This window comes from Argiope bruennichi, chromosome 4 (assembly GCF_947563725.1).
Source record: "Argiope bruennichi chromosome 4, qqArgBrue1.1, whole genome shotgun sequence".
Classification (NCBI taxonomy): Eukaryota; Metazoa; Arthropoda; class Arachnida; order Araneae; family Araneidae; genus Argiope; species Argiope bruennichi.
Genome location: NC_079154.1, coordinates 23,594,199 through 23,607,594, shown reverse-complemented (window position 1 = coordinate 23,607,594; position 13,396 = coordinate 23,594,199). Strand labels below are relative to the sequence as shown.

Sequence of the window (13,396 nt, the reverse complement as noted above, 5' to 3'; positions counted from 1 at the left end):
ATAATTTAAAATTTCCTAGTTATTGCTGATTTTTATATTTGTACACATTATGCTGCTCAACAATTATCAATTTACTCGAACTCGAAAGATGTAAGTGGTTATAGCAACAATGGCTATTATTTCCTAGTATCCTGGATGTAGAGAGCAAGAAATTTCATCTACAAACACACACAAAAAACAAATTGAAGTTTCAGTCAGTTAGCAGTTACAGAGCAGTTTTGTTGATGCGATTCAGTCCATGTTCAGGTCTCTAAAGTTCAACTGAAGAGATTAATCAATTTACTTCTGATATTAAACTATAAAAAAACTCTACTGAAAATATTTATGAAATCATAGTGTTATGTAGCTTACTAAACCAAGCTTTTTACAAAAGTCATTAAAAAAAATTGACAAAAACTTACGGGAACTTCACATGTCGCTGAAACTTTGTCCATTGGTAACAAAACATCAACTAAATTTTCTGAACCATGTTCTCTTTCTACTTCTGCAGCACATTCTTCACACATATATAAAGGAGGTGGGTGCTCGCCAGATGCAATTGCTACTGAATGTTCAAAGCACATCTAATGTCAGAGAGAAAAAATATGTAGGTTTTATAAATATAAAAGTCAATATTAATATTTCATTAAAAAAAAAGGTTTGCTTTCATGAAACATTTTAGTAGATTTCCTTGTATTGAATATCAATATTATAAAATACTATTAAAATTTAAAGTAATTATCTGCTTTTAACTATATAGACAGTTGGCACAAATATTATGTAAAATTTTATTAGAAATACAAAGTGTGGAAGGTAAAGTTATTAAAAAGAAATTCTTTAAACTCAATTACATTTATATATTTAAGTGGGTTTTATCTCATAAATAAAGGAATGATCCAAGTCTATTATCAAATATTTGATCAAAATCATGCAACATTATCTACAATTCAAAATCATGATCTACATTATCAACAATTGCTTCAGGCTACTTTCTACATCTGCCACATGCTTATTGGCAGTCATCACATGAGCATCATAAACAGCTAATATAAACTGCCGGATATTAAATGATTAAGTGTAAGTAAAATGTTCGTCATTGCAATGAATTGAAAAGATGTAACACTAACATAATTTCTAATAATATATTTTACAAGAGATTGATTACCATTTGAACATCTGCAGAGTCATAAGTAGTGATCAAATTTAACTATATCAGCCAGCAAAAAAGTTTGAGGATTGGATTGGATTTGCAGAACTTAATGAAACAACAGCCATATTTAGCTATACTGCATCAAAAGAAAATTAGAGGAGATGCACTATTTGATGAAATTGAAACTCATAAACAATCATTCAAATTCTCGTAGTACAGGCTTGTATCTTTGGATATCTATAGATTGGGCATCTTATATTAATGATTGAGCAGAAAATCAGAATGGAAATGTTAATATAAAAAAACTACAAATTTATGCATCTAAATATCTAAAAACAATTCCTACATTTGGAGATAAAAAAATTCTTTCAAAACATATTTATTAGTAACATGATGGATTATTTTCCATTCCCTAAGTAATGTACCCATAAAATTAATATTTAGTACCTTCACAGCTTCATTTGAAGACGTGCTAGAGCAGCCTTCCCGCTGACAAGACCGTGGTTTCCATCCTTACAAAAAAGGTTAAAATATTATAATGTCTTTAGCATCAAAACTAACAAGAAGTTTTGATATCATTTAGAAATGAAAACACCAAGGCAACCCAATATTTCTACGAAATGTATACAGAAATTTAATGAACTAATAGAATTGCTAAATATAACAAAAATACTTAATGTAATCACAAACAGAATATGATAAAAATATCAATCAACAAATCTGAACGATTCCAGAAAAATGTTTATTATTAGTTAATTTATTATTAAAAAATAATATATATATGTTTTTGATTTTTAAAAAATTCTGAAATTGCATATATGAAAATATTCTAGAAATTTAATGTTTCAAGTATGCTCACTCCTTTTCTGAATTTTGATTGTATAATGTATCTGCAATTTCATTGCTATTCATTCATTAATAAAATAAATAATTTCACTCTTTTATTAGGAAGCATGAAATTATTTTACTGGATTTTATTTGGATAGACAAAAGCAAATATTCTAATCAATTATAATATACATTGTGATTACATTAAGCAATTATCATTAAAAATAAAATATGTAGCTAAGCATAAAAATCTGTGCATAGGACATATAAAGTCACTAAGATTCAAAGGCAGAAATTCAATGAATGGTTTGAATAAACATTTTACATTCAAAAATATTTTTCAGTTCTTGTAGGTTGGTATTCCTCATACTTTAAAACCATTGATCAAATATTAATTTCTACCAATGATATCTTAGAAACATTTTACATTATCAGAAATTTAACTCTTATTTTTGAAGAAATTGAGATTTCTGCTATGCTATTCATTAAGCAAATGCATGCATTATGAATAATAAAAGTGGCATGAAAAAATGTGATATAATCTAAAATAAACATTTCTGCATACACATACAATGTCATGTTCCACAATAAAGTAAAACACTGATTTTGCAGCAGCACTTCTGAACATACCTAAAATGCAATATTTAATCAAGGGGAAAGTATAGATCTAAAGCAAACAAGCATTTTGCCCATTTATCCATACAGCTACATCTAACATGCATCAAGCCAAAATTAAAAGCGAAATCGAAAGCCAAGACAATATGCAGCACATTAAACTTAGTAGAAAAGCATGAACCATACAGCCTGTACAAATGCTAAAAACATCCAAAATCTGTAGATGCTTTGAAAATGAATTGTGATTGTAAATGTATCCTGCACCATTAATAAAAGTTTAAAAATGTGTTTATAGTGTTAATATTATATTAATAATTGTGATGGCATATACTCATTTTTAAATGAATTTTACAAATAAAATTTTAAAAAATTGGGGAACTATATTACTGGAATCCTATAGTTATAAGATATTCTAACTAAAATACTAACAATTAAAGTTACTTTAACCAATATATAATTCAAAAATATTAATTTATTGATTGAATATCACCTCAGCATTTAATACTGATTTTCAAACCATGAACGTAAAGGGAAGTATTCTTTTTTAATCAGCACTTTGCTAAAAATATGAAAATCAGGGTACAAATTCAAAAAAGGTAAAAGCACAATTGTACCCACACTATAAAGACAAGATAAAATAAAAACATTTTTAAAAAAGTTTCTGGATTATTTGCAACTTAAATATTTATGATAAATTACCTAGAGCAATAAAATTAAAAAAAAAAAAAGATATGTATGCTCATAAGTAGTTATCAAAGTATTAAAAATAATGACTCATTTGCAATGTAAAATCCACTAATTTTCTAGCTAAGATATTTTTCTTTTATGTTTTCTTGTGAATTACTCTTAGGGAAAACAAGTGCCTTCATTTAAAAGAAATTTAATTTGATAAAAATTGCAGAATTATATTAAAGTAATTTAATACTCTATTTAAGAGCATGAATGTATTTCTGGGAATATATTTCGATGTTTTTTTTAATTTTTTTAAATTTTAAGTTTTAGATAGAATATTTGTTTTGTAAAACAAATTCGAATCTCAACAATATTTATTTTTTATTTATAGAAAAAATGTTCAATAAATCATTATGTCAAATAAAGAAGCAGAATACAATTGATTAATAATGCTTTCAAATAAATGAAAAGCTTACAGTAAATAAATATAAAAAAATGTTTTTTTCTGCAATTAATAGCAAAAACATATTTTTAAAAAAATCTAAAGTTAAAAAAGTTTTATATAACCATGAGACGATTTTTGGAGAAATATCTGACATCAGAAAAGTTTGAATTATTAAGGAAAATAAAGTCTCTCAGTAAGCGATATATAAAATTGTATGAATATATGCCATCATTTTTTAAATTAAATGTAAATAAGCTTGCTAATAAAGCTATATTACTGGCAGAACTTTCAGAAATTCTTTTTTTTTTTTTTCTTTCTTAACATAAACATTAGCCCTATTCTTTTGATTTTAATACATCAACAAATTAGTCCATTCATTACAACCTAATGTAAAACAAATTAATTTTGAAAATTAAAATCAATGATTTGGGTATATGTAGTTGTTTTGAGAAAAACTTATCTGCTTTCATAGAATTTTTAATGCTGGCCATTTTATGAATTTAAAAAATGATTTCTGAGCATTGTTTTGATGTGAAAAAATCAAAACTCTAAAAATAATGCTTTTTTTTTCAATATGAGATAATTCAAAAGAATAAAATTCAAAAGTAAAATTTAAAAATATTATAGAATTGTTTTATAAAAATCCTAATCCAAAACTTAAATGAATGTTGAATTGTGTATCTTTATTTAGATAGTACAATTTAAATTTTTTAAAATAATAAAAAAGATTAATTTATCTTTTTTAGAGTAGGGCATTTCTTTCATTCTTATAAAACTAATATTATTTTACATATTTTTAAATGGTATTTTATTTTAGATTTAAAAAAAAATACATTTCATAAGATGTGGAACTAGTAATTCATTTAAAAATAAATTCTATATCTGAAGAATATATTTATTTATCATTTACAGTGGTATAGAATTGAACTTATATATTATTCCCACTCTTCTAACAATAATTCTTTAAGAATAATACAGAAATTTTAAATGAGAAATAACAGCTTATCAGAATCAATTTAATAAATTTAAATGATTTTTTCTATTTTGTTTAAAGTAGATTTACAGGTAATCCAATGATAAAATTTTTTATAAGAATGAAATCCTATCTACAATCTAATATTTTTTAAAAGATCAATAAAAATAAACATATGACCAGTATTAAACATTCTATTAGAAAAACCAATACTGATTTTAAAAGTCCTAAAAAAATATGTATCATAAAATTCAGGATCTTTAGCCAGTGAATTAGTTGTACATTAATTTCTACGAATACCTCTCGAGCAAACCTTGTACACTTGTAAGAGTGCATACATAGAAGAGAAGTGCAAGCAAAAGCAGGTAAAGATAAACAGAAAGCCAGAAAGAAAGAAAGAAAGTAAGAAAGAAAGAAGAGAGTGGAGAAGAGAGAGAGTGAAGAATCCTTACCAGTATGGCCTGATCCTTGAGGCATTAGGGAAGGTGACACAGAAGATGGAGAGAAAGTAGGAAAGAGAACAAGACAGGTGAGGGTGCACAGAGAGTCTAGAAGCCACCCTACCAGGGACAACAGTGAATGCATGAAAGGAGACAAACACACACTTCAGAGACATTGCCTCAAGTAATTAAGCACAGATTCAACAAGCTTCAGCTCCTTACATTTACATCTGCTTACCATTAATACACTTACTTTATGAGGAATGAATCTATAATTGTCATTGCAGCTTATAGGATTAGTCATTAACGATCAGCAAGCAAAAAAGTAATAGCTGATTATATGCAATGTCTGAAGAAAAAAGCAGGTATAAGCCAAAACAGAAGAAATAATTGTAATTGGAAAATGATATAAAAATTAGTTCTTGATCGAATGAATTGAACAATAATCAAATGATTGATATATATTAATATTTAAAATATGATTAAATAATAAACTTGCTTTTTTTATTGAAATTTAATTAAGGAATTTTGATGTTATTAATTGCATATAAACAAATTTTTTGCCAATTAAATTCAAATTAATGGATAGACAAGTTCAAAGTGAATAATTTCTGTAAATAATAGATGCTGTGTCAATTAGCAGTTATAAAATATTTCCCTAAGAAGCACACATTGACAATATTTATGGTGCTGAAATGATTGATTGTAGGGTTCATGTGAAATTTATTTCCTGCAGAAAAAGTTTTGAATAAAAGATGGTAATCCTTTCCTGATTATCCATCTGAGGCAGTTTTTGTTAAAGAGAAGTGTATAATGTTTCAGTTTCTTTTCTTCTTTTTTCCCCTTAAGTAAATGCATAATTTTCTTCAAACACTAAGCTTATAATTTTTTCTAATGTGCAACGTTTTTTTTTCTGTTCATCGATTTGAAGATAAAAAAATGCTAACTAGAATAAAACAAACTTAATTTTTCAACTTTTAAAAAACCGTAAACGCAAATCCTTATATAATTAAAAAGGAATTTGGATGAACAATATTTCAGATAAGTAATGTCTATGGCCAAAATATTCTTCACAAGGCTAAGGAAAAGTATGCAAACAACAAAATGCAAAACCAGCCACAATCAGGGAGCATATCAATATAAAACAATCTAGAAGCAAATGTTAAGATGCAAAAAGTCACAATAAATTGAATAAAACCACATGAAGATGTTTCAATATAAAGATGAAGCAGAATTCAAGACCTTTGAAAGCAATACATTTAAAATCAAAATTGGATAGGAAATGCAATATTAACTGGTTTCTACAGAGCTGTAAAAGAGAAAAACTGAAGTTTGCTGAACCTTGTATATCTGTATTATGGAATAAAAAATATTTATTGCTGAAAGAGGTTATAAAAAAATAGAAACAGTGCATAATACACAACACATCACAATATGATGCAAAAGAAACACTGAAACACTTCACAATACTATAATACTACAAACTGCAATAAGGGAGATGCAAGACAATAGCAAAAATAATTCAGCACCACTCATAACAAGAGCATGAATGCCTTTGTCTCAATCTAGCAATTACAAAAGCTTTTATTATGCATATGATGCGCTTTTGTATATTTGTTTTACTATCTCTTCTATTAGTGTTCAGGTATCAATGGTTGAAAAAAAAAATGCAATTCACACAAAACTAAAAAGGGTAAAAAAACGATGCTATTTGAAATACAACAAAATATAAAGCTTGAAAACTACAAAACATATCAAGAAAATGTCTACCTTTGACTCAAAAATATTTTTTATCAAAAGTTCAAAAATACAAAATATTTTTAATATTTTTTTTGTATAAAAACACTAAAAATTCAGATCTCCATTTTATTACTTTTTTTTCTGTATCTCTTAGTAAAAAAATATTGCAAAACATAAAATATAAATTTACAAAACCATTTTCAAAGAAAATATCCAAAAACAAAAATCTTTGGACTTTTTTTTTTTATGAAAGTATTTACCTATATAACAGTGAAAATGATTGATTTTGACTCATAGCTTTAAAATTTCCTTTGCAATCTATTAAATGTTTTTTATGCTAGAATAAATGATATTATTTAAATTGACACAATCGTTGCAAAATTTTTTCTTACCTCAACATAAAGTGATGATCTTCATGAAACTTCATATATTGCCTCTCTTCAAGCTGTATTAATTTATTACATTTATTTAGTGCCTAGATTTTTCTTTTATTTTTTATTAAGTTAATAAAAATTTATAAAATATTAATGAAATCTTGATTGGCCAATTTAATTATTAAGATTATTTTGTTTGGTATTAAAAAAATAAATTTTATTTTTAAAATGTATCATTTTTTTTAAAAGGAAGGCTGAAAATTTATTTTCAAATACTTCTTCATCAAGACAGTATCTAAAACAATTTCCTTAAATCATATTCCCTAAGAATATCATTAGAAAAGTTTCAGCAATTCTTTACATAATAAAAAGTTACATAAAATTATTTTTGTTTTTTAAAACAAATATTGGTATAATTATTATCCTGATTATTAGACAGTTTATTAATTATTAGACATCAATAAAATTTAATTAATGACTTCATATTTACTGAAAACTTGCCTAATAGAAAAAATATTATTTATTTATTTTTAAATGCAATTATATTTTTATTGTTAAAAGAGAATAAATGAAAATAAAATTAGATTATGTAAAATTACAAAAGATAAATGTATATGCTTTTAATGCTGCAAAATCTAAATATTATAAAAACAAAATTAATATCTAATAAATTTATCATAGTATTTTCAAAATACTTTGATTTTTAATTTACTATTTATGCATAAATACATATACATTAGATTTTTTCATTGTTTCTCAGAAAAAAATATATTTAAAGCTGTTTCATATTCTGCATTTCAATTTGAATTTAAAGGGGGAAAAATGATTATACAGAAATAATTATTATAGGAGCTTTTGTTTTTTATAAAGAATAATTCAAATTTTTGCTCAACAAATTCATAAAAATACAAAGAAATTATAGACTTCCCTCTTAGCTAAAGGTAGGTAAAAGGGTAGTTTTTTAGGAATTTTAAATTATAAAAGAGAAAAATAATGGAATGTATAAAGAGGAACTGAAAATTACATGACCTTTATAGAAAATTTTGTAATTTTTTTTATGTAAACAACATTAATCCTTTCTTTACAACTGATACAGACGCTGCAATATACGCTCCCCCCCCCTCTTCTGTGCATATTAGAGCAATCATATTGAGAAAACAACATAATTTCATTCTCTTGCACAATAAACCTAAAGGTGGTTTATAATGAAAGGGAAGTAGAAACACTGTAAATAGATTCACTCAACTATCTCATTATTGTACTGCATATATGATGTCTAAATTTTTTTCAAATAAGAGATAAGGTGCCTCAAAAGCTACTGTGAGGGACAAAAGATCCCTTTCTTCAATGACTTGAAATGAGAAAAGTATTTTTGTGATAAAATTTCATGTCCCCCTTCCCCCGAAGTAAAAATAAAGAGAAAATGAAAAGAAATATCAATTGAAATTGCATGCATACAAAAAAAGATAGAGGTTTGTATTAAAAATTATATTTTAATTAACAACTGGAATTGTGAATTTTAATTTTAACAGATTTGTGATTTTATTTTTACCCAGTAGATTAGCTTATTATTATAAAATAGTAAAATCTTTTACTTTATGCCATAAAAATTTAAATCAATTATTTATTCACTAAGTTTAAAAAATAATACTCTTATTTTATGACTCGTAAATTTATCTATTAAAAATAATGAAATTCATTATTATCTTTAATTTTTTAAGGAATAATTTTTAAAAATAAATTTTCATAATGCTTCACAAATATATTATAAAATAGGAATAATAAAAAATACACTTTTTGAGAGAGTGAAAAAAAATGATAGAATTACTTCAAAACTATCTATAAATTAAATTTCTACAGTCTAGGCTAATACAGAATTTGGAAAGGATTACCATAACTTTTTGAGAATTTTGCATATGTGATGAACCAAACTACAATTTTCCTAAGCTACTTGATTCCTTGACTACAGTGTATGTAACACCTGTATTTTTCAATTCAAATCAAATACAACTTCTCGTATAATATTTTATAAGGCACTCTTTCCTTGTTGACATAAATATATGCTTCGTTTCACAAAAAATCCAAATTCTTTGCTTAAACATTAAATAGTTTACCTCCCATTGCTCATGCTTGTCAACATGATAAAAAATCTAATATTTATTGATAAGCCCAATTCATTATCCACAGTGTATGCAATTAACATTAAAAGCCTTAACGACAAATGTTACACACACACACAAACACATATACAAAATTCAAAAGAACACACCATTAAGCTTATTACCAATTCCTTTCCTATCCAGCAGAGCAGGATTAAGAGTGGGAAGATACTGAAATAGAAGTTCCACAGCATGACAGCGGGCCTTAGCTGTCCCATGAGCAATGACACAAAGAAGATCCTTACAAAATTAATTAAGTTATATATCCACATAAAATGCATTAAAAGATAAAAATTTATCTATGTATTTCAGAACAGAGCTTAACATCTAATTTCAAAAAGAATTCTTATGTTAATATAAACGGATCTGAAACTTTTAATGTTATCATATAAATATTTTATAAAAAACTTAATAAATGTGAACATTTTTTAAGAAATTTAGTGTATTTTATAAAACATAAATCCCCCCACCCCCAAAAAAATCCTAAAGATAGAAAAGGCATAGAAATAATTAATTAATCAAATCTAAATTACCAATTCTAAAATTAAAATCATTAATGAAACAGTTCTGATAATTGCATCAAAAAGATTTTTGATATTTATTTGTATTTCACAGAAAATTTAGCTTAAATAATTTATGTACAATGATTGACTCAGACTGAAATTAATGTATAAAAAGCCATAAATAGTACCATGAGTATAAAATGTTTAGTTTTTTATCCTAGGTAGAATCTCAGCATAATGTATACATTATTGCAGGAAATAAAGAACTATTAAATTTAAAGTTATATTGAATATAGAAGAACAGTATATCTTCAAAAAATATTGTTTCCTGAAGAAGTATTACACATTTCAAGATAATATTCATTGATTGGAAATGCAAATTCTTCCTTTTCCATCCAGAACCAGAAAATAGAGCTTCCACATTTACATTTAAAGCAATGAAATAATCTACAATAAAGAACTACCAGCAATTCAAAGTAATTATATAATACCCTTGTTTTTTGTAAGACAGAAAACTGCAATGCAATTTTTATGAAACAATCATGGGTGAAAATAATGCACAATTTTAGATAAATAATGAAATGATCAAATTTTGAGTTTTCAAAATTGAACTCAAAATATTTTTCATTCAGTGCTATACTAAGTCTTTGAAACTGTAAGTCAATATACCAAAAATAAATATATTGATTATCCATTCATTTATGTGCCACCAAGATGTAGTTTTATGAATAGATTCAGTTGCATTTAAAGAAATGTATAAAAAACAATAAATATCTGTGCTACTTTTGTTTTCTAGAGGTACATCAAAATCACATCCATACAAATAAACTGGAGGGAATGGAGATGAACAACTATTTCTATTATATTAAGTGTGACAATGAAAATAAATTAAAAAGCAAAAAGAAACCAGTTCCAGTAACATTGTTTGTAATCCTGAAAATTGCTTTTGCTAATCATACTTAATTATATATTCTAAAATATAGAATTACATAAAAAAAAAGAATTTTTGATTAAAGAATTTTTATTTGAAAGCACCTTAATATTAGATGGGAGAGCTGAAAAAGGATTTTTAATGATAGTTTGATGCAGTCAAAAATAATATAGTTCATAGTGATTATGATTTAAACATCAATGATTTGGAAAAAATCATTTAATTCAAGATTTCAAATTATGGTATAATTGAAATATATGTATGCACTTTAACTTTATAACTCTAATGCATAACCATCAAAATTCTTGACACATACTAGGCCAAAATATGTTTCAGTTTTTTTGCTAATTATATGATCAACATATCAGCTTATGCATTAGTTTATTTATTTACATACTTTCAACGGTTAATATCTTTTTACTATTTTTAAGAATTGTATTCTGGAAAGAAAATGGTAATGCAGGATTTATTATTTCTGTAAATGAGTAACAAACATAAAAATAATTTGACTATTATTGTTCATTCAAATCTCAGTTTCTCGAGCTTTTGAAAAATTTTCAAACAATTTCTATATTTGTTGCAAACATGAAATAGTTACCAACTTGATTATAATAAAAATTATGATCATATAAATTGTTTTAAAAATAATGAAACAATGTAACAAACTTTGCAATTTTTACTTTCTATTAATTTATAAAATCACTGATTACTTTAAACAATTATCAAAGTGCTGGTGAAATTACAAATGCACTTACTTTCACAATATCATTTTTCAGGCTCATGAGACACTCCAATACCTGACAGTGGAAAGCTAGACAAATATACAGTACAATCAGCTAAAAATGTTATTATAAAGAAAGAAGAAACAATTATGAGACAATAATCTTAAAGATAAATAAAAAATAAAATTTAATATTTAGTAGTAAATATTAATCTAAATAATTATACATTTTCATGATTTTACTTTATTTCTACCAAAATAAATAAATAAAAAACACATAAAGTTACTTTTGAGGTATTTAAATAATTCATATGTTAAAAATTTACTTCGATATTATTATATCGTTCAATATAAGAAGTTATCAAAATATTTTCAGAAGATAAAAGAAATAACAGAGCATAAACATCATATATTATTTTAGAAGCAAATTTAGACTGGTAGCAGGGCCTTATTTATTATTCCTAATAAAATAAATATTATTATTTAATGAATATGATGTTGACTTTTCTGATAATTATTAAAAAAAATCCAAATATTAATATGTTAAGATAATCTTAGGAAATCAAATGTTTTTTTGTTTTTTTTGCAGATGAATTTATATAAATTAACTACATTTTTTCAGACTGATAAAAAATAAACAGCTTACTTAATTTTTAACAGAATGCTAGCATAAAAAGTAGCAAAGAAACTTATATCTGAAATCTTTTAAACAAAATTTTATGCTTTTTTTTTTTTGAAAATTTACAAAAACTAGAAGAAAAGAAATCAATATACTTTCTGTAAAACACATCAAAAATTAGTTGTCATATAATAATTAATCTTTCTTTTATATAAATGTACATGCACATCCATGCACACACATATATATACAACCTAATCAACATAACATGATAAGATAAAAGCAAGATCTTTTTGATTAACATTTTTTTTTTCATAACCAGCAACTAACATGATATGTATTTTCAAATTAAAATTCATAACAACTGAATTATTAATATTACTTCTAGTAAGGAATATTTTTATTACTACTTCTAAGAGAAATAATGATTAAAACATGTACCTGTACAATCAGTGTATTGGAAAACCAACATTAATACAGCAACAGTGGACATACTAGCATAACTTTCATTATTTTCTTTGGGGTCAGCTCCTATAAGATAAAAGCACATTAATCCAGCACTATAAATAACTAAGTATCTATCATACTTATAGGAAGTTAAGAGACTTACGAAAAGTAAACGGGAGAAGATGGTTGCACAGCATATCAATGATATCTTTGTGTAAGGAGCTAGGAAAGACAGTCATTGTTGAGGCTACTAAGTAAGGGAGAGTATCCATTAACTCATGTTCAAGAAATGGCACTAGACATGCAAGAGTATGCAGTATGGTATATCCAAGGGCTGTGAAAAAAATATTAATATATTCAAGATAATATTGAATTCAGCTATCAATCAAGCAAAACCATAAGTATGAAAGTGAATTATAAACTTTTGGGCTATGAATATTTCAAGGTCAATTTTTAAAATTCTGGGGAAAAATAGATTTTAATTATTAATAATAATTTTCATTAAAAGAGAAAGAAATTATGACTGTCTATTTCATTTTAAACATTGTTAGATATTATAATTTTTCTTAAAACCTAATATTAATGTAATAAAAATTTTGAATAAACTATACAAAAAAAGATAATTAAATTTTCTTAACAAACAATAATGATGGGGAAAACCTGAATTTTCATCAATAAACCAAGTTATATTGCCAATTTATGAAATGCTGAGAATAGTTTTTCAGTAATATTTTATAAGCTCTATAATAATTGGCATGAAGATAAATATGCAAATATCATCATCTTTTCACTAGCATAAT

The 13,396-nt window shown here is 25.0% G+C and overlaps 1 protein-coding gene across 4 annotated transcripts in view; it reads right to left on the bottom strand.

Moving 5' to 3' along the window:
- The window catches only part of LOC129965935 (protein unc-79 homolog), a 76,802-nt gene that overhangs the window by 61,005 nt on the left and 2,401 nt on the right, over positions 1–13,396 (bottom strand). For 2 of the 4 annotated variants that reach the window (XM_056080229.1, XM_056080230.1), the window contains exons 4-10: positions 12,760–12,930; positions 12,591–12,680; positions 11,565–11,620; positions 9,486–9,615; positions 5,115–5,222; positions 1,577–1,641; positions 402–563 (exon numbers count right to left, since the gene is read on the bottom strand). In XM_056080229.1, coding sequence (XP_055936204.1) covers positions 402–563; positions 1,577–1,641; positions 5,115–5,222; positions 9,486–9,615; positions 11,565–11,620; positions 12,591–12,680; positions 12,760–12,930 — 782 coding nt within the window. The remainder of the gene's footprint in view (positions 1–401; positions 564–1,576; positions 1,642–5,114; positions 5,223–9,485; positions 9,616–11,564; positions 11,621–12,590; positions 12,681–12,759; positions 12,931–13,396) is intronic. The other 2 variants (XM_056080231.1, XM_056080232.1) reach the window with 2 other exon arrangements.